At 45.7% G+C, this 22,147-nt stretch overlaps 1 protein-coding gene across 4 annotated transcripts in view; it reads right to left on the bottom strand.

Annotated features, from left to right (window-relative positions):
- Positions 1 to 223: 223 nt before the first annotated feature.
- LOC311341207 (protein AF-17-like) overlaps positions 224 to 22,147 on the bottom strand; it is a 27,791-nt gene continuing 5,867 nt past the window's right edge. For all 4 annotated transcript variants that reach the window (XM_084466096.1, XM_084466097.1, XM_084466098.1 and 1 more), the window contains exons 7-20: positions 22,105 to 22,147; positions 17,976 to 18,062; positions 17,188 to 17,338; positions 15,410 to 16,567; positions 13,983 to 14,185; positions 13,031 to 13,151; positions 12,490 to 12,556; positions 11,346 to 11,494; positions 8,785 to 8,985; positions 7,667 to 7,743; positions 6,758 to 7,107; positions 5,868 to 5,961; positions 4,341 to 4,565; positions 224 to 3,900 (exon numbers count right to left, since the gene is read on the bottom strand). The exon at positions 22,105 to 22,147 is cut by the window's right edge. In XM_084466096.1, coding sequence (XP_084322222.1) covers positions 3,865 to 3,900; positions 4,341 to 4,565; positions 5,868 to 5,961; positions 6,758 to 7,107; positions 7,667 to 7,743; positions 8,785 to 8,985; positions 11,346 to 11,494; positions 12,490 to 12,556; positions 13,031 to 13,151; positions 13,983 to 14,185; positions 15,410 to 16,567; positions 17,188 to 17,338; positions 17,976 to 18,062; positions 22,105 to 22,147 — 2,962 coding nt within the window. In that variant the 3' untranslated portion in view covers positions 224 to 3,864. The remainder of the gene's footprint in view (positions 3,901 to 4,340; positions 4,566 to 5,867; positions 5,962 to 6,757; positions 7,108 to 7,666; positions 7,744 to 8,784; positions 8,986 to 11,345; positions 11,495 to 12,489; positions 12,557 to 13,030; positions 13,152 to 13,982; positions 14,186 to 15,409; positions 16,568 to 17,187; positions 17,339 to 17,975; positions 18,063 to 22,104) is intronic.

The following is a 22,147-nucleotide window of genomic DNA, read 5'->3' as shown; positions in this document are numbered from 1 at the left end:
CCATAATCTAAACAATATCGCCGTAGTACCTCCCCTAATGAGGTATAGACGACCTTTCCTGGACTGGTCTACTTTGTTTGGGCAGCCTACCATAAAGACAAAAAAAAAAATCTAAATCTAAAAAAAAAAAAAAAAAAATCTAAAACAATTCAGTCAAATTAATTTATTGACCAGAAAAGCTGTTGTCTTAATACATTATTTTTTATTTTACACACAAAAATATCAAAATAATTCAGCCTATGGGGCAATTACTCAGAATATTGTCTAATTCCTTTTTGATCAATGATCAATAAATACAATGTTTAATGACAACGTGCTTGTCCTTTTCAAAATTCAGTGCTTTGTGATTTTTTCAGGGAACAATGCATTTAAAATCTATGCATAGTTATAATTGGTATTTAGCAATACATTTGAGAGTTTAAAATCACATTTCATGCAATTCTAATGCCAATGGAAACTCATTCTTTGTCCAACATCATTCAATGCCAGCTGTTAAGAACTGTTGTAATACACAAAAGGAAACACAGTAGGCCTACAACAATGATGACATGGGTTACCCAAGCGCCAAATCCTAAAGAACGGATGTGTTTTACACAAACATACACTATAGTATACAACCTTTACTCCAAAAAATAGAAAAGTACTAAATGGAAATAACCCCAAAAAGGAAAAAAAACAGAAAACAAAACAGGTAACGTTATACAAGCGGGCCTAAATGCCCCAGTGCAACATGGGAAAGAAACCCTTAAAAAATCCTTTGCAGTACTCAGTCAAGCTTTTGTACATGTCTTAAATGTCGCTTCGGTCGTGAAACTCATAAAAAAAAACATAGGCTACTTGGTACAAACTCATAAATTCACAAATGCATGTCAACGTGTAGGCTCATGGGTTATCGACATGAACATTCTCCTTCAGTCATTGCTACAGTATTTGTTACCATAATGATAGGCTTCTTGAAGTTTCCTGATGACAAGTTAAAAAAAAAAAAACACATCTGGAATACAGACATCACATGTATGGGAGATTACTATTGATATTGTATATATCACATGGAACGATAGACCAGAATGAGCGGTAAGAGTGACGAGAATCGAATAGTCTGAGGTACTAAAAGGTAGCCTTCATCAGTCAATGAGCTTGACAGATGGGCCTCACTGTAAAGTGGACTGTAGGGGGAGAGAAGCTTTTCAGAGTAAAAGCGTTGGGTTAGAAACTCGGGCCTCTGCAGAACACAGCAGTAAAGGTCAGCCGGTGTAGTTTAGTAACACAAGCATTGCACTGTTAATAAAGATGTTAACAGCTACACTGGTGAGCCTAGCCCCGACACACCAGCCCTCCTTAACCGTGTGTCAGTCAGTCAGAACGTACGCTAATGCTAACATCTGCCGTGACTGCTTTGTGACTGGTTTGAAAACGACAATTAGGTCTTTTTTTTCTCTCTCCTCTTCAAGGTACACAGCAAGAAAAATAACATTGCATCATCTTAAGATATACTTACAATACAAAATGAATAGACATTTTTATCAACTACAGTTCTTCACATCGTTCAACTGTTATCACCGTTGCCTATATAAACTAGAAATGGGTGTGGAAGAGTGCTTTAATGTTACTAAATCCACCACATACCCTGTATAAAAGACAATATCAAAGTAAAAAACAGGGGAGAAAGGAGTGAGCCTTTGGGCTCTTGATTTTTTTTTCTTTATATCTAGCATCATTAAGGCATTAACTATCCAGTATTGCTAAATTAACATTGAAATGCTGAGCAGAAAAACATACAGTATCTAAGTGTTTGAGTAGAAAATAAATACAAAAAGAAAGCAACGACTAAACTAATCTAAACCCAACATAGACTTCAGGGGCCTGTTTGAGGAAGCGGTTTAGGAGAAATAGACTGAGCACAAACGGGGAACGTCAGGTCTTTTTGGAGTTTGTGTTCACTTAACCCTGTGTAGGTTTCAGTGTGAACAGTGAAAAGTGTCCATTCTCGGGCAGGTTTTAGCAGTGCAGTGAGTAGGATTGAGTGGCACCTAGTAGAATGGACTTGGCAGAAGTAGTTTTAATAAGTGTAATATTCCATGAAAACACAAATCGTTGTGTTTTCGGAATCTTAGAACGAGCCCTTTATATCTACATAGGGGGCGGGGCCTCTGCCACGGAGCCCGCCATGTTCCACCACCATGTTTCTACGGTAGCCTAGAATGGACAAAAGGGCTCTAGAGATGGCGAGATAGCGATTTAATCATAATCCGTTATCTCATCTCTAATAATATCTTACTTGTAAACGGTAACCTATTTAATAGATTTAATAACTAAATTTTTTTCAAGGAACCTCATCACTTGACATTTGGCCACCCAACGCTGTCGTAGATGGTGACATCATTTTGGAAGTACCGACAGGCACCTTACAGGCCACCATAACTTATTTTTCTTCGATGGGGAAGGGTGAAGATCAGTCGGTTGCATTTCCACAACCTCGCCACTAGATGCCACTAAATCCTAAACACAACACCTTTAAGAACCATTACAATTCACACCATTCTGAGATTCCTTAGGAACAGAATGTTAGCTTAATGTCAGCTTTCTGGTACAGGCCCCTGTACAGAGTGCAAAATCTTCATTTACACAAGGAACGTGACAGCCCCTATTGGCCCGTAAGTACCAAACTTCTTCAGAGAAGGTACTTTGTTGATGATTAACTTGTCTCTGCTCGCTACTAATACGCAAAGTGCTCACTGGTTTAAGATATACAGTTAATTTCTTCTTACAAGTTGCAAAAGTTTGGTTTAGCCTGCTTAATCTCGCTAGCAACATGTGGGATATAATTTATCTATAAATTCCTACAAGGGATTGAACAAAAGAGGACATTTTTGACATGTTGGTTTAGCTTCCAGTCATATTTAAAAAGGGAACTCAATTTAATACCAGAAAGGCATTTGAATTATAAATTAGACAATTGTCGCAATGCAACGAATTCCACTCAAACTATATTTATTCGGTAAGGAAAGCAATCCCGGTAACCACTTCTGAGGTCACGATTCTTTCAAAACAGTGTGACGGTAACAAAGCGCCAACATGTCAAAACGGTGGCGTCATTATTAATCAAACAATAAGTGCTAGTAGGACGCAGCAATATATAGAATTTTTTGAGTGAGGTGTAAACAAAGGGGAGGGCGGGAGGGTGTCAAGAAGGAAGACTTCTGAGGTTTCGTGAGGTGACGTGAGATCAAAGTTCGAATGGTCCAGAGACTGACCCGGCTAGGTGGTACTGTTGGTCCAGGCATTGGGGACAAGAACCACGGTGGTCCAGAGACTGAACCCGGCTGGGTGGTACTGTTGGTCCAGGCATTGGGGACGTGAACCACAGTCAAGGCGTGAGCAGTCGAATGAGGAGTGTTTTTCATTTATAGATATATAGTTCAAACTCATAGGCGGGTCTTATCCGTTGAGACCTCTGACCAGCTTCAGGGATAGGCTCCAAGCCGACGGAAAAGCTGCTCAATTGGTCTAGTCAACAAATTAGTGCAATTCAATCAGAGACCACTGTATTCATGCTCTCTGTAAGCTGCCTACACAACAATAGTAGAGGAACCACGGAAATAATATAAAAAAAACATAAACACAAATATACCAAAGAAACGCTTCACCTTAAACTCCATCCCATGATACATTCATAAAAACAGGCCGTAAGATAGAGATGATAATAAAAAAACAAGAGAAGACTGTTAAAAAAAGTCTCACATGAGGTACCAGCGTTTACCTCTGTTCTTCAAGGTGCAGCACAGTTTCAGTTACACCTGATCCATCCTGATTTAAGCTACTTCCAATCAATGACCTGTGTAAGTCCTGCCGCGGGCCGGCCAGCTACCCGTTCTTGTCGCCACCTTTCTCACCTGCGGCCTGAAATTTAAGACATAATTATACTCCAGATGAACAGAAACATGAGACATTTCCCAACCATCACAGTGTTATGTTATGGTTATGGTTATGAGTTGACCATAACCATAACATCTTAAATACATTGCACTTTCTACAATGCATTTCTTTAACTTTGCCCTTGTTTTCTTTTACTTATGGATTTTCTTTTATTATTTAATTTTATTGTATGATCATGTTGTATTGTATGACAATGTGAAATACTTTGAGTCTGCCTCGTGTATGAAAAGTGCCATATGATTAAAGTTGCCTTGCCTTGCCTAACTAAAGTTATGGTCACTTTAGTTGACCATAACCATAGCATAAAACTATTCCCAAGTTTCCCACTAAAGTGACCATAACTTTAGTTATGTAGTTCTTTAGTAAGTTAGACCATAACTACCACTGTGCTGGCTCTCACTCACCCCGGTCTTGTGGAGTGCAGTCTCTTGCAGCCCCAACAGGCCAGCTGCGTTGCCTTGACTACCAGGCAGCGGGGTGGTGGTGGTGGTGGTGGAGGACAGCAGGACGGGGGCCTGGGCGATCATGGTGGAGGCCGAGGTGGAGCTGAGCGCCCCCGTCAGTGTGAGGCGCTGTAGCTCTCTTTGTCTCTGTTGCTGCAACATCTGGTACACCACCACCTGCTGCTCCTGCAGGGGCCAGTAGGGGGAGCAGGTGAGCACTGTGATATGAACTTATACTGTAACAATATACATGCTATAACTTTTAACAGGAAATCATGACATTCCTGTGGAGTGTGCGTGGTTGACGGCTGGCTGAAGCAGCCTCACCTGGCCCGAGTCAGACTGATTGGACTCTGGGCCTGTGTGAGGCTGCACACCTGTCTGCATTGACTGATCAATGTGCAACAGGTTAAACCAGCTTTCACCACACACACACAGGCGTAAGAATATCTCCTGCATGGCATCATGGTCACGCATTATTGTGGATTAACTTTTAAATAAACTGGTTTTCCAACATCACCACCCTTTGTCCTTGTCTAGAGGAGTCCAGTAAAAGCCCCCTGGTGGTGTGTAGCATGGACAGCTACATTCCCTTTGGCAATGAGCTCCCTGCTTGTTTGATTCAGTAAATAATAATTATTTATATATTATACACCATCACTCTTAAGTGGTTGTGATGATATGTTAACATAGAGACTCTCAAATGAAGGATAGGATCAGACCATTTACCAACACAAGGCGCATATGAACATGCTAAAAATGCCGTTAAGTTTGCATTTACATTACGATTCAAAAGTTTGGGGTCACTTAAAGAAAAGCACTTTTTTTTCAATGAGGATAACTTTCAATTAATTAGAAATACAGTCTAGACATTGTTAATGTGGTAAATGACTATTCTAGCTGGAAACGGCTGATTTTTTTATGGGCTATCTCCACAGGTGTACAGACGCCAATTTCCAGCAACCATCACTCCTGTGTTCTAATGGTACATTGTTTAGCTAAACATGTTAAACGGCTAATGATGATTAGAAAACCCTTGTGCAACTATGTTAGCACAGCTGAACTGTTGAATAAAAGTGTGAGTTTTCATGGAAAACTGCGTGACCCCAAACCCCAAACGAACGGTAGTGTAGGTGTGATGGAAGGTAAGGTACGGTACGGTTACGGTTACAGTTAAGGTTACCTTACATTCACACTACCTCCGTCAGTCGACGGATGGGGGCTTTTTGACATATCCATGTGTTTTCCCGGGTTGTATTACAAAGGTGATTTCATTGGACAGTGTATTGGCGTATATTTGCATAATGCGATCTGATTGGCCGACGGATCCGTCACGGCCCGAAAAGTTGAAACTTTTTGACGCAGGCAACGGAGCCGACAGAACGGACGGACCCACAATGCATTTCGAGAGCGCCCCATGCAAAGTCAATGAGATCCGTCGACGGACGCATGCATTGTGAATCAGGCTTTACAGAAGTGTGTTCTTACAGAAGTGAAGTTCTGCGACGTGAGGAACTGCTGGAGCTGCTGCTGCTGTTGCTGGAGGAGCAACTGCTTCTGCTGCTCGGACAGCATGGAGGACCTGCAACACAATCAGCAACAATGGATGTAGTTAGAGATAGCTCGCCTATCAGCTGGCTAACCCAGTGGCTAGCTTGCCCTGTAGCTGGCTAACCCAGTGGCTAGCAAGCCCAGAAGCTAGCTAACCCAGTTGCTAGCTCAGCCAGTAGCTAGCTAACCTCGACACTCAGCTCAGGAGGAGCTGGGGATCGAACTAGCAACCTTCCGATTACCGCTCTACATCCTGAGCTACTGACGCCCAACTAGCAGCCAGGTAGCCCAGCAGCGTGCTAACATCTGCAGCGCCACCAGCAGACACTGCCTGATCCCAGGAAACACAGGGACTTAATACTAATAATGGGTTTAAATAGAGCGGGTCTGCGGGCAGACATCAAATCCAGCAGGGGCAGCCAAAACACGACTCAACTGTTATTAACGACGAAAACAAACAACCCGTTGGCGACAGTTCGGCAACAAGCCTTTGTCTCGCTGCGTCTCTACTGACTAGGATTGGCGGCAGTAGCTTAAGAGATAGAGCGGGTTGGTTGGCTGGTAACCAGAAGGTTTCTAGTTCGATCCCCGGCTCCTCCTAACTGAGTGCAGAGGTGTCCCTGAGCAAGACACCTCACCCTAACTGCTCCCGACGAGCTGGCTGACGCCTTGCATGGTTGACACCGCCGTCGGTGTATGAATGTGTATGAATGAGTGAATGTTTGGCAATATTGTAAAAGCGCTTTGAGTGGCCACTGGTTAGAAAAGTGCTGTATAAATGCTATTTACTATTGACTCTGGGCTGAAGGATAAGCTACTAAACGTACGGGCTCAGGCTCTTGGGCAGCTGAAGGCCCTGGGCCAGAGCCTGGGCATTGAGTGGGGGCGGCTGGGGCCGGAGGGCAGGGAGTGTGGGCTGCGGGGGGGCGTTGTGCACGGGGGACTGGATGACCCCGTTGAGACCGCCCAGCACGCTGGTCAGGCCCAGCTGAGGACTCCCGGGCAGGGGGAGGGTGGAGTGGCCGGCCTGCCCGCCCAGAAGCCCGTCACACAGCCCCCCCCGGCCCAGGCCGTTCAGCAGGGGCTGGCCGAAGGGGGCGGGGCTCTGCTGCGGGGGCGGGGTGCTCTGGAAGGAGAGGGAGGAGCTACTGCGGGACGGACTGCCGGAGTGCAGCTCCTGGAGGAAAGATGGAGATGTAAAAGAACACAGAACGATTAAATCATATCTTCTACTGGTTTGTTTTATAGACTTTTAAAGGGAAAATGGGACAAGGTAACAACATATGTTCATGTGATGCTCGTTGACTACAGTTGTATTATATATAATTTGTTAACTGTTTTTAGATACAACACCTCCAAGTTGTATAATATTTCAAGTTGACTTTCAAAAGTGTTTTTGCAAATCCCTTTTATTTGAGATTAAATGCACTGCAAGTTGCAAATTGGAAATAATCTAGGATCTAGAGTAACTTTAAGAACTAAAATACAAAAACCCAACCCTAACCCAGTACCCCTAACCCCAACCCCAAAGCTAACACTATATAACATGCTTATTACTGCATCAACCAATACTAATTGGTTGATGATGATGTTGATACTACTCATTAAGTTATGTACCCTTTTTGTACAGTGTGACCCATGAATCTATGACACATAAACAGGGTGATGTACGAGTACTATTGGACCGGGATATGGGGGGGGGGGGGGGGAAGACAGAATGAGGTCCAGGCTCTCACCTCGGAGGAGGTAACGAAGGAGGTGTCATTCAGGAAGCAGGCTTTGGACAGAGGACTCTTATTGGTGCACAGGGTTTCTATGGGAACAACGGGCACACAACCAGAGCGACTTGGAGCTAAGTCTGGAAAGTCACAACACATCGACACCGGCTTTTCTCAGGGCTTCTAGAAGGAAGCGGTTTATTTTCTATTAATATTGGAGCAGTATGCCTAGTGTATATTGAAGGGCATGTAACTCAGAACAGCTGTGATTGTTAGATGGGATTACAATATAATACGGCATATGATCTGGTATAATTATGTATTATATCAGCCCTGCACACTCATATGAGGTGAAAAAAGTGACACGTGTGTAAACCTAATGGGTTCTGGAGGCAGAAGTATATTTGTGTGATTTTAACAGGAAGACGAAGACCGACACCAGTGTAAGGAACTGGTAGTACACTGATGTCCATTAACGTGTAATTTAACACGGTTCAACTTTGATTTGGCAAGGTAACATTATTTTTCGCAACTAGTTACCTAACGTTAAGCTGGTTAAACAACATATTACGATAGCTGCAAACGAGTACTCACCTCAAACAAAAAAGCAGTTATCTGTGTTCCGATTAGCCAAATTACCACAACTGATGGTATGAGGAGACTCGAGAAGCTGTTGTCTTTATAGATAAAAACAACTTTCTGAACCTTCTCTGGTCTCCCTCTGTTCCAAGTATTGCACTGTATCTCTAACTCTCACGTGAGCTCGTGTTTTTCATTGTGTTATTATTATTGTCGGCTGTGTTGCTGTTGTCCTTACTGTTGGCTGCAGATGTTGTGTTTTGGATCCTCTCATTTGAATTACTTTATTTAACATTATCCTAGCTATCTCTAGCTAGGAGATAGCTAGGATAATGGGGAGTGGGTTAACCTAGTGATTGTTAGTGCTTGGCACTTGTTTCTATGAACATCCTAACCGACAGCGATATATTGTTTCTCTTTCTTCTGACTAATGTTCTTATTGTAAGTCACTTTGGATAAAAGCGTCTGCTCAACACCCTAAATGTAAAAATGTAAACATAATCCCTGGCTGCAAACCAAATCTCCCCAAATCTCAACCATCACTGACGTGGACCTACCGTGGGCCGAGGAGAGGAAGTTGACCTGGGCCGAGGCGTACAGGGAGCCCGGGTGGGCGAGGGCGTGCGGAGGGAAGGGCGCGGCCAGGTCCACATTGAGCAGCTGCAGACGCTCCTTCTTGGCGGCAAGGCCCAGGATCTGGTCCTGCAGCCGCTGGTTCTCCTGCTGAAGGGAGTGCAGCGACTGCAGCATGTCCACGACTACAGCAGCAGGAATAAAGCATAAAAATACAAAAGAAAATTACAAATCCAAAAAATATTATATTGATATTCGGCCAAATCACAGCTCTCTGTTTGTGAGGTGGGGGAAACAGAGAGCTATGAGTAGATTGTGATTGGTTAGAATTAGGGTTGGGATAAATATATCAATACAGTGATATATCTTCGCCCTTCTTTGTGTGATACGAGTATCGATACACTGGTGCCAAATATCGATAAATATATATATTTTTAATAATTTATTTTGTATTTTTATGCTTTATTCCTGAAGAGTTAGACAGGATATATTGCCCCAAATATCGATATTTGAATTAATAATATAAGGCACTCTATACAGATTTCCATGCTCCTCGAGATGGTGCTGAACACACGAATGAAGGAAACTTGAACTCAAGATAACTAGCCAAAGACGAGTAATTGAAAAACTCAGTTTGGACCATGAATAAAGACCGGAATCCAGCACTTCACCTTTTCACAGTAATTTTGTATTCATCGTTAGACATATATCGTGATGTGTCGTTACAGGATTGTCTAACAATATGTAGATTATTGCATAATCGCTGTATCGCGATAATATCAGTATCGCCGGCCATGTATCGCATACGTGTCGTCAGGTACCCTGTGATTCCCACCCCTAGTTAGAATTGCCACAGCAATCCATCAGCAGTTAGTGAGTGAAATATTATCTGAGAGGATATCTGTGGCTGCCTCTGTATGAGACCATTTCAGTTTTAGAACACCCCTGTCTTTCTGGCCAATCAGGGCATCTCTTCCCTGATTGGTTGAGAAATTGATAAACGCAACGTTTCTCAATGGTGGAGAAATGTAGGGCGGGAGGGGGCAGAGAAGGACGTTTTTCTTTGTTTGTGTATTTTTATAAATCATGCAATTTTCGGCTCCAACACTCAAACCTTACTGACAACACCTTTAAGAGATCCCTGTGAACAAGGGAAAGGCTTTGAGGTGTTTGGTAGCCTAGATATTTACAGATACAGATGTGCGACACTGTGGGAATATTGGATGTAATCTGTATACTATAAATAGATCAACAAATCTCAGACTCTTGGCAAAGACACAGTTTGTTATCACAGACCTCCATCCATAATTGATGCATTATCTGGGCCAGTCCTCCACGGCAGGAAATTTAAGCCACAAGACAGTGGGGGTAATTGACAGAGTGAACCGGAGAATAGACAGAATAAAAGTTAATCCTTTGGTTCTCCATTTGAACGTGTGACTGGTTGCCTGAGGAGGACAATCATTGTGATTGTTTGTTGATAGTTAATGCAGCCAGTGTTCAGAATATGATGATTAAGACACGGACCGCGTGGAGGACTGGCAACCCAATCATCAACAATGAATGTAGTCACAGATAGCTCGCCCAATAGCTAGCTAACCCAGTGGCTGGCTAACCCAGTGGCTGGCTAACCCAGTGGCTAGCACGCCCAGTAGCTAGCTAACCCAGTGGCTAGCTTGGCCAGTAGCTGGTTCACCCAGTAGCTAGCTCGGCCAGTAGCTAGCTAACCCGGTGGCTAGCTCGCACAGGAGCTGACTAACCCAGTGGCTAGCTCGCCAAGTAGCTGGCTAGCCACTGGATTGGCAACACAGAAAATATTAAAACTCGCAATGTGTGGTGGGCAGATAGCATCCAGTAGCAATTTGGTTGCGACAAACAGAGAAGATTTAAACATAAAAGAGCATATAAAATAGCCCCATAGGCCTATCAAAGTAGCAGATAGAAGGAATAAAGGATTGCAGTGTCTTGCATCATGCTTTGATGTACAATTTGAGGACTTCAAAGAGTGCTTCCTTTCTTAGATTTACTATTTTTTATAAAATCTTATAATAGCCACTACATGTCCCAAACCACAAAAAGATCACCGATAATAAAACAAACATTATTCTGAACATCACTTTAAACCGTGCTGTTTAAAGCGGTTTCAAATAATATGTGAAGACACCATTGAACTCCAACAACGGTTCTTAGTTAAAACATGCTGATTTATAAACATGCTAATGAAACATAATAGCTAAACGTGCTAGTAGTTTCAAATAATACGTGAAGCCACCATTGAACTTCAACATAAGTTCATTATATTCTTCATTAAAACACGCTGATTTGATGATGAGTGCTAATGATTAGTGCTAACGACAGTCAACTTACTATTTAAATACACGATCAAGACGCGGCTAGTGTGATTCAAACGCTCGCTTTAGAAACACACTTGTTGTGTACACACATGCAGTGTACACAACAACGGCACGGTCACACCGCGGTGGACGGCGTTCTGGCCGGCCAGCTCCGCCTCCGCCGCGGCGCGCCCTATCACGGGGGGACTCACTGTTGACGCCCATCTCCCCGTTGCCGTGCTTCTCCAGCAGGAGCTCGATGTGAGCACTGGCGGCCGGCACGTTCTCCGGGCGCGCGCCCACGCCCAGGCCCAGGCCGTCCCGGAGGTCAAACAGCAGGGGGAGGCAGCTCATGGGAGACCTCAGGTGAGGAGGAAGGGGAGGAAGGGAAGACATTTACATTAAGGGCATTTAGCAGACGCATTTATCCAAAGCGACTTACAATGAGTACATTTGATCGGAAGAAAGAGAAACAATATATCGCTGTAGGTACAGTAAGGATGCTCATAGAACCAAATGCCAAGCACTTACAAATCGGGAGGTTAACCCATTCCCCGTTTACAACAAGATTGCTAGGATAAGATGCTACACGATGCTAAGTACTTTTTTTTTTTTAAAACAGGAAGGAGAGGAGGAGACCCATTTATATGAGTTGCAGGATGAGCGCATGAATTCAACGGGACGGGGACGTCCCTGGCACCTGTTTACGCACCAAGGTGGTAAATGGTAAATGGACTGCATTTATACAGTGCTTTTCTAACCAGTGGCCACTCAAAGGGCTTTACAATATTGCCTTACATTCACCCATTCATGCACACAGTCACACACCGACGGCGGGGTCAGCCATGCAAGGCGACAGCCAGCTCGTCGGGAGCAGGGTGAGGTGGCTTGCTCAGCGACACCTCGACACTCACGCTCGGAGGAGTCGGGGATCGAACTAGCAACCTTCCAGTTACCAGCCAACCCGCTCTACCTCCTGAGGTGGAACTCATTTCGCAACGATGGCCAACAATGTCGATGTGTGCTGGCTTATTGTGGGATACAGTTATTTGTATAAGTACTGCGTAAGTACATCTAGTCATGTATAACCTAGTGGATGCAGTCGTTTGTGAGCAGGTTTGTCCAATGTGATGATGGCTTGTTTTTCGTGAGAAATCCTTCAGCGACACACTGACTGGATGTTTCAGTTACTACGACTTGTTCACTGAATGTCTCATAGGTGATTCTGAATGAGTGGCCTTTGCACACTTTAACCTATGAGACATTCAGTTACTGCAACTTGTTCACTGAATGTCTCATAGGTGATTCTGAATGAGTGGCCTTTGCACACGTTAACAGATAGAAGAAAAGGCTTACTGTGAGGAGAGGCTCTCTGTGGGTGAGTTGGCCTGGCATGGGAAGCGACAGTCATCGAGGTCAGACTCTGGAAAAAAAGAAAGACACAAAGCTGCAATGTGGACATAGTGGTATTTATAATGTTTTCATTTTTGACATTGCTATTTATCCTCTGTACAGTTTTTCTTGTCAACACTAATCAAAGAGGAACTGTAATAATCCTGATAAAATATAATGAAAGCAGCATTTGTTTATTTCTGACCACTAGGGGGCAGAAATTAACCACTGGACCCCAAAATGCAGTGCCCGGTTAAAGTGATTCTTTGCCTGCATGGCGGCTTTCCTCTCCCTCGACAACGGATCATCCAAACAACTACAAACAGAGCCTCCTTCTGTTTTTGTTAGAGGAATACATTGTGGGCGCCATCTTAACAACATGGAAATGTTGGAAAAAAAATGTCAAACCAGGTCGCCTCGGTCGAGCTGTTCTACTTGTTTACAGATAACAGACCAGCCCTGCAGTCCCACTCCCACTCCCCCCCGCCTCCCTCCGCGGTCCTACCTGGCAGTGAGGTCTGGGCCTGGCTCAGTAGTGGTGGCAGTGATGGGGCCGCGGAGAAGCAGTTGGCGAAGGGCTGGACGGAGGTCAGACTGTAGGAAGAAGAGGTGGAGCCCGCAGGAGCCTGGAGAACACCCGACCGCACCGTGAGACAAACAGGGTTGGGATCAAATCCCAGGTGATACACACTTTTTTTAACAGAGGTGTCATCGTAGGACAAAGAACTAAAAATTGTTGAAAGACAAAAACTGGTGTCGCTCGTATCACTAAATGTGGGTCTGCTTATTTTATAGATGTATAAACATTGACAGCTTCGGCTGTTGCTTCAATAAATCTACGTTGGCGCCACGTTGGAGAGGCCGAGGATGGGCTGTCAGCAAATACAAGTAAACGGGAGAGCTGTATTTGTTCTGGATGAAAAGCACTATTCAGCACTATTACTGTTAAGTAAATCATTTCTCACCTGAATTTCATTCAGTAATTTTTTTATTCGAGGGACAATAAAAATGAAGTGAATTTCAAAAATATTTATTAAAATAAAATAAAATAAAATAAATGAATATACATTTTAGGATTTAATATGAATCTAAAGACGACCTACTGGGTTTATTGAAGAAGTTTGAACGTTACAGTGCTTTTCATATTATAGAGACAAACCACAGCTCTCTCTGTTGTATTCACAGGCCCGTCCCTGCCTCTTCAAACTCGCGGCGTACAATCTATGTTTATATCTCTGCTTCTATGTAGCAGGGCACACGCACTGCACTCACCTCCACTCGTTTAGTCTACCAGTCTAGTGCACTGGTACACAAAGAGCGCCAGACCCACAATCAGCATGACGAGCTGTGACACCTGTGTGTGTTCCGCGACGTCCCCTCTGTTGTAAGTGTGTGTGTGTGTGTGTGTGTGTGTGTGTGTGTGTGTGTGCGCGCGCGCGTGGCTCGTCGCTCAGTACCCGTGTGTGTGCAGCAGGGTTGACGGAGGGGAACGACAGGGTAGCCGCGTGGGACGGAAGGAGGCCCGTGGAGAGGGCCGTGCTGCACACGCCCCCTCCCAGGGACAAAGAGGTACTGCTACACAGGCCGGCCCCCAGGGACAGGGGAGGGCCGCACATGCCCCCCCCCAGGGACAGGGGGTCCTTCAGGCTGGCGTACATGCCTGAGGGACACGGGGAGAAAGGCAGACAGAAGGAGAGAGCAGTGAAGGGGCCACAGTTGATGGCTGCGATGGCTGAATGGAGACATGCATCATCATAAACGTTTGGTATATGGTACATTTTAACCCCGACTCACACACAGACACACACACACACACGCACACACACACACACAGGCAGGAAATCTAAAATGATTTGATGTTCTCATAAAAAGCACTGTCGCTCTTGTCCATAGTTGTAATGCCCCTTTTCTACCGACAGTACCAGCTCAACACGCCTCGACTAGTACCAGGTACCAGGTACCTCATCATCAAAATGAGGTACCTGGTACTTTTTTAGTCTCACCTCCGTCGAGGTTCCAAGAGAGCTGATCTGATACTTTTGTGTGACGTAAACAGGCTGCTGGCCACTGATTGGCCAGAGAGAGACGCCACTGGACGGGTGCGACGTCCGAGCCTGACACCCGACACCCGGCGTCTTTAAATACTAGCATCAGCGTTCAGTCAACAATAGTGATTGATTATTGAACATGGGGCAGGATCAGCGTGCAAGAACACTCAGTGGACCGTGACAGAGGTGGAAACACTCCTGCGTGTAGCCAGGTCTGTTTATGTGTCACGTGGATAAGTACGTCACTGCAGTTTCGCGCATGCGTGCTATGGCGACCCGCCCACGTTGAAGAGGTACTTTATTCTAGATGGAAACACGACGTGCCTGGAACCAAACTAAGTCGTGGCGAGTTCAGCCGGTACTGTCGGCGGAAAAGAGGCATAACAGACAAGATAAACAAAAACTATCGTGGGACAATATATTCATAGAGTTAGAAGCAGCTGTTTTCGTAAAACCTGAGACCGGTCATATCTTCCCTTGCTCAGGATAAGATGGTAAGGCAAGGACGGAGAAGACTATCACTGTTGTCTTCATAATGAAACCGTTCTTTAAACTTCTTACTGTTCTTTAAACATCAAACACAACAATGTGGAGCATCGATCAAACTGTCACCGCTCGGGCCGCTGCGGCTGCCTTGGGCTGCTCTCTCACCCAGAGCAGCAGACAGGCTGCAAATAACACCCGCCTGCAAACGGGGACTCTGAGGTTAACAGATCACACATGCTGGCAGTTGTTTCCACCCTGTGATGGTTCCTATGCACAGCTCGTCGTGAACACAGGAAGCAAGGGGGGGAGGGTTTGGGGAGGGGGGGCGACCACATACTCCGAGAACTCACCGGAACCCAGCAACGCGCTGCCACGACTCGTGGAGAAGCTGCCGGAAAAACACGAGCCGGCGACGGAGGTGGAGGTGGAGAAGGAGGAGGAGGAGGAGAGGGGTGAGGAGAAGGTGGAGGAGGTGTTGGCGAGGGGGGGCAAGCTGGAGGTGAAGGCGGGATGGGGGGCGGAGGGCATCGAGGTGGAGTACAGCGAGGAGGAGGAGGCGCCCGGGGTGGGAGGGGCCGTGGTGGGGGCGGGGCTCGGGGCGGTGCTGTGGCGGTGATGGTGCCGCTCCTCGCCCTCCCCCCCGCCGCCCCGGCGCTCCCGGTTCTTGCTGCCCCGCGGGCGCCCCGGCCCGTGGCGGCTCTTCTTGTTGCCGCGGTGCCTCCGCTCGCGGGGCGGCGGCGGGGCCGTGTCCTGGCCCTCGGGGTCCGCCTCCTCCAGGATGGGGGGCGTGGTCAGGTGGGAGGGCTTGCTGAGCGACCGGGACGGCTTGTACTCCCCCGAGGAGGAGGAGGAGGAGATCTTGCGGATCTTGCTGCTGCTGCCCAGCGCCGAGGAGGAGGTGATGCGCATGATGGAGCCGAACGTGGAGATGGTCACCTTGGTCTCGAAGGGACTGCCGTTGGCCTCCGGGCGGTCGTGGCCCTGGGGGCCGGACAGGGGCCCCTCAATGGGAGTCAGCGCCGGGGGCTTGTGGTATTTACTGTCCTCTTCTTCTTCTTCTTCTTCCTCATCCTCCTCCTCCTTCTCCTCTGCCTTCTCCTCCTCCTCCTCTTCCTCCACCTCCTCCTGCACCTGGCACCTCCTGTGCCGCTCCTTGCGGTCCTCCTTTCGCTCTTCCTTTCGCTGCTCCTCCTTTCGCTCCTCTTTTCGCTCTTCCTTGCGGTCCTCCTTGCGGTCCTCCTTGCGGTCCTCCTTGCGGTCCTCCTTCCTGTCCTCCTTCCGGTCCTCCTTGCAGGCCTCCCTCCGGTCCTCCTTCCGGTCCTCCTTCCGGTCCTCCTTTCTGTCCTCCTTGCGGTCTTCCTTGAAGGCCTCCCTCCGCTCCTCCTTGCGCTCCTCCTTGCGGTCGTCTGTGCCGCTGTGCTCCTCCCCTACCCTCTCGTGGTCCCTCTCTGGGCGGGAGGAGGAGGGCGGTGAGAAGTGGTGGAAGTCCTGGGCTGACAAGGAGTTGCCTGTGAGGGGGAGACAACGAACACTGTGATCACAAGGGAGGAGAGGATGCAGCAGTTTGAGTGATTAAAACACAGTCAGTCATTAAAACACAGGTCTAATGATTAAACACAAGTCTAATGATTAAACACAGGTCTAGTCGTTAGAACACAGGTCTAGCCTGGTACTGAGGATCCATATTTACTGATGGATTTGGGGTGCTGGAGCTGAGGAGCCCTTAGGAAAGGTCTAATGAACCCTTTTCACAGAGCAGTCAATAGAAGGAACACAGCCAAGTATGGGTATGTTACTTTTACGCAACAGGGCCCATGGTACCTAACTGGTGAAGACATCACACATTGACCGTGGGTACCCTTCTGGATTCAGTCAGTAAGTCTGGGAACCCCAGACCTACTAAACACAGCGAGATGTCTAAGTCCAGTTTAACTACAGACAGGGGGGCAACAGAGACAGGATGGCTCATCGTTGACCTTAAAACCTGATGATTCCATTTACATTTACATTGTCGATTCCCCCTTCGAAACATGAATGGTTCCCTGTATCACACAAAACAACATTTATAAAATGGTAATAAAGAGCAGCCGAAAAACGATAGTATAGAGTATATCTATATATATGGTACCTGTGTTGAAGGGACTGGAGGAGCAGGAGGAGGAGGAGCAGCTCTTGCCGTTGCTCCCGGTCTTTTTGCTGCGGTGAGGAAGACCGTGAGAGCTCAGCTTCTTGGACTTCCCCTCGCTGTCCTTGCTGCTGATGTGGTGACTGGAAGAAAGCTGTCCCAGGACGGAAGCCAGAGACGGACCAGGTGAGACATGACTAGTCCAAACAGCTGGGGAACCCATGTTCATTGATGCCCTGTAAGGCTTGTACATCGCATACGCTTCATTTAGGAAGCGTAGGAGCGATGGGATGTTATTGTGTTGTGAGTAATGGTTCTTCGGTCATTGTTTAGGAACTAATCGTGAAATGATTTGTAGTTATGAAGAGACATTGTTGGCTTTAAAAGCCGAAGCATTTCTCATGCATGACTGAGCAAAAAAGTTTTCATAAGCCTAGTTTATATTTTTGTGATTTACAGTATCGGCATCAAAAACTCCCATGATGCATTGCGATGTACAAGTCGTAAACTGCATTGCGACTACGGAGCGGGCTTCAAAACCAATTTCTCATTATTTTTTCCCCTAAACGGGCACTGTGTTGACTACAGTAACACAGCAGCAGTCTAATGTCTAAAGCATCACACGGTAACTACCAACCGACACAACAATAGCGGACACAATGCAGCCGCGATTAGCCATGTTCACAAAGCTTTATAATCATTATTAAAGGCGTGCTGGTGTATCCGGTTCAGACAATTACAGGGGAGAGGCGGATCAAGGTATTAGGTGAGGCCCAGTGGCCGGCCCCTACCTTGTCTATGCCGCCGGCCCCTGGGGAGCCCAGGCTGTCGGAACACTTCTTGTGTCGCTCCTTCGGCCGCGTCTTGTCCTTGTGGCTCTGAGAGGGGAGAAATGGTGGGAAGTGAGTACTCTGGGGATGTGCTGTCAAGGGCTGGATACGGCCATTTGTTTTCCACTGATCTTTGGCCACGCGTTTTTATTGAAACGTCAAAGCTGCAAGGAGGGCTTGTTTATGAAGAGACTCCGCTTTTTTGGGGGGGAAAAAATTAACAGGGAATTTTTTTTTTTATTAGACTGGGGGGCGGGAAGAGCAGTTTGTTTGTGTTTTTGATATTTGGATACTGCTAACCAAACGCCTTTCCAGGAGTCAAGGCAAACAGTTGGAAATTCAATGGGAGAATGTAACACGAACATGTCCTAGAATCACAGCAAAGGCGATTTCAGAAGCTCAGCTTCCCCTAAAATTTCAAAAATGAATTGGTCAAATATATACTGTTGTAATAACATTTAAACAAAAAATGCGCTAGAACACGTCCATCTCGAAGACGGGTTTGTTCAGAATCAGCTGCTTATCGCAGGTCGACTGACTCGATTTCCTTCTCATACATTCCCGTAGCGTCACAGCGCATTTGCCTGTTGAAGCTCAGCGTCCATCGACTTCAATGGGGCTGCATAGCACAGCTTTTTTAAGTGCGTCAAAAGTCGACGGTCATTGGATAATGCTGCAATTGTGTCCCTCCCACGGACGCTCAGCGTCTCTGCGGGTGAATGGAGGAGGGCTGGCCTGGACGCTGGGCTTCTGTGTGATGATTGGAGGGTCTGTCGAAAGACAGTCGCTGTTTGATTGACAGCGATTTTGAACTATAAAACGTCGTCGAAGCTCTCTTCAGTCTTCAGTCCCATTGCTGATTTTGCATGCTAGTTGAAAGACAAACTGCAACCCACAGCGAAATTGCTGTGTATTTCACTTATAAACACAATCCTTGTTTTGATATAACATTTAACATTTAACTAACATAATAGTTTGAGTTTAATATTGTTTTGGTAGTTTGTTTATTAATTCAGTAGGCTAGGTCGTAGGGGTGGTGCCAGCTAACAAGCTGCACACGATGGCAGACAATGCTAATATTGTTGACCTGCTTTTGGCAAAGCCATTTGCTAGCCTTCCATACGAGGAGAAAGAAAGAATTAAACAGCAGGGCAGATCAACACCTAAGATTGATATAGTGCAAAAAGTAGGGAAAGGTAACAGGTCCTTTCAGCTCCCCTGGTATGACAAAATTAGCTGGCTGACTGGAAGTGCTGTTACAAAGAAAATGTACTGCTGGCCATGCCTCTTGATGAAACCATCTCACGGATGTGTTGTTTGGTCGAAAGTGGGGTTTGGGGATCTTTTTAACTTTGATAGGGCATTTAAAAGGCATGAAAACAGCAATGAACATGTGAGTGCATGTGCAAGATTAAGTTGCATGGGCAGGATCAGGGTTGAACATGCAATCAATGAGGGTGCTCAAATTCAAGTGGCTAAACATAATGAGACAGTAAAACAAAATAGAGCCTTCCTAAACCACCTTAGACTTCCTTGCTCGGCTGGCAGGAGCTGTCATTTCGAGGACATGATGAGAGTAGTGAATCATCCAACAAGGGGAATTACAGGGAGTTCACAGAAACATTAGCTACCGGTAAATATGACTCTGTCCTGTCCACACAATTCGAGTCCTCAACTGTGGTTTCTGGTATGTCCCATACTATTCAAAACAACTTGATCTCTGCTCTTGCAGCCACCGTAACTGATGAGATCAAAGATGAGATTCAGAATGCTCCCTTTTTTGGATGGCAGGTGGATGAAACAACTAATATTTCCTGCCATGCCCAACTCTATGTCATTGTTTGCAATGTGGATGGTGCATGTAAAATTCAGGGGCGCTTTATTGGATTTTTTTTATGTTTCTGGGGGGTGAGATGTTCAGTCTGTTTTTAATTTATTAAATGAGAACATGCAGGGCTAAAATTTTAAGGATAAGCTTGTGGCACAGACCTATGATGGGGCTGCTGTCATTGCTTCAGCTCTCAATGGTCTGCAGGCCAAAGTGAAAGAAATAGTGCAATGTTGGTGCATTGTTATGCACACAGCCTGAGTGCAGAATCATTCTCTGGGTTTGCCACATTTTTTTCCAAATCCACAAAGAGGACGTCCTTTCTGTCCTTTCCTTTCTGAGTCTGCATGTTGTTCAAAGTTGCCCAGAAACGCTCCTACTTGATGGAATTTCACATCTCGGATAGTGAGCACTGTGGCAAACAATTGTGATGGCCTCCTGCAGACATTTTAAAACATCATTGCAGATACGACAATGGATGACGATACATTGGATTGTGCCAAAGGCTTTGTGAGGATTTTGAGTTTGTGTTCATGTTGTACACATATGAACAAATCTTCTCTGAGACTGATGTGGTCTTTGCTATTGTCCAGCAGAGGGCTATGGATTTTCTTTACTGCAAGAAGAGAATTGAGTCTCTTCTTGCATTTGTCAAAGAGAAGAGGTCAGAGGGGGCTTTTCAATCTGTTTATACCAAAGCAGCAGATCTCACATCAGACCCACGAGATGAGCCAATGAGAAAGTGTCGTCTGACCCATTCGCAGGATCCCCAAGAGCGCTACAGAAATCCTGGCAATGGCCATCCTTGACAATATATTGGCACAGATTCCTTGACGTTTTTCAAATTCGGAAAGTATGCCCTTCTTTGAATTAGCCAATCCAGGGAAATTTGATGACATGAGACAAGTGTTTCCAGCCTTCCAAAGTCTCCTGAAAAGTTATGGCCATCACTTTGATTCAGGGAGGTCTGAACTTCAAGTCCTGTATTCAGATCAGGACTTGCAGGGTTACAGGGGAAAGCTGTGTGATTTCTTGGCGTTCCTTAAAGACATTGAGTTGGACACTGCAATGCCTCAGCTTTACAAAGTGTTCTCATTAGTGGCAACAATTGGAGCTACATCTGCAGGTGTAGAAAGGAGCTTCTCCTGTTTAAAGCTCTGCTGGCCATTGAGAGGACACTGGTCAAGTCACTGGAAAAGACAACTAGTTGGTATGACAGGGTCACAGAGCATTTGCTTGAAAAGGAACAAGGAGATCAGAATTTACGTATCAATAAATTGACAATTTTTATGATGTAGGCCGAAAATGAGCTTCCCCTCTTTGAAAGACCAGCAGCCGCCACTGCATCACAGTGTAGTATTCCTCAAACAAGCAATGATGAGGCTTAGTTTACCAACACATCAGAGCTAGACATTCAACGACTGTGTTGTCTGGCACTTAAAAATAGGACTTAGCATCGTGTAGTATCTTATCTGCGCTATCTTTGTTGTATACAGGAAATGGGTTAACCTAGCAACTCTAAGTGCTTTGCTGGCAAGTTCTTGTTTCTATGAATATCTTTACTGTACCAACATATATTGTTGTTTCTCTTTCTTCTGACAATGTACTTATTGTAAGTCACTTTGGATAAAAGTGTTTGCTAAATGCCCTAAATGTAAATGTATGTCCTGTAGTGTTAACGCCAACCAACAGAGCTTCACAGGACCAGCACAGTTTATCCATCATGTCCCTCTAGGCTCCACTAAGGCTCGGACGGATGAGCTTCAAGACATAAAGTCATGCGGTCCAACATCACCAACCAAAACACAAAGCAAACACACACACACACACACACACACACACACACACACACACACACACACACACACGTACACACACACGCACACACACACACACACACACACACACATGTACACACACACGCACTCGCACTCCCAGTTATATTATGTTATTATGTCACATTGACGAATGTTCGCTTTTATCTTAGACTTGATTCATCTACCAACATGCACATTGTTTTCAATCAGCATCACCGCATCAATGGAAAAATAAAGTAAACGTTGAGCTGAAACTGGACCTCAGCTAACGGGAATCAAACAAACAAAACCAATTCTACTTTCCAAAATGGCAGAATAGCGTCAAGGGGCCGAAACAAAAACATGTGGACACACAGAGAGCCTGGGACGGGGAGTACACACACACGCACGCAGACACACACACACACACACACACACCACACACACACACACACGGCGAGCCCACCTTCCTCTGCTTGTGGTGGTGGTGTTTGTCCTGGGGCAGGGGG

The sequence above is a fragment of the Micromesistius poutassou genome, assembly GCF_964030765.1.
Source record: "Micromesistius poutassou genome assembly, chromosome: 3".
NCBI classification, from domain to species: domain Eukaryota; kingdom Metazoa; phylum Chordata; class Actinopteri; order Gadiformes; family Gadidae; genus Micromesistius; species Micromesistius poutassou.
This window is presented reverse-complemented; position numbering and strand designations above follow the sequence as displayed.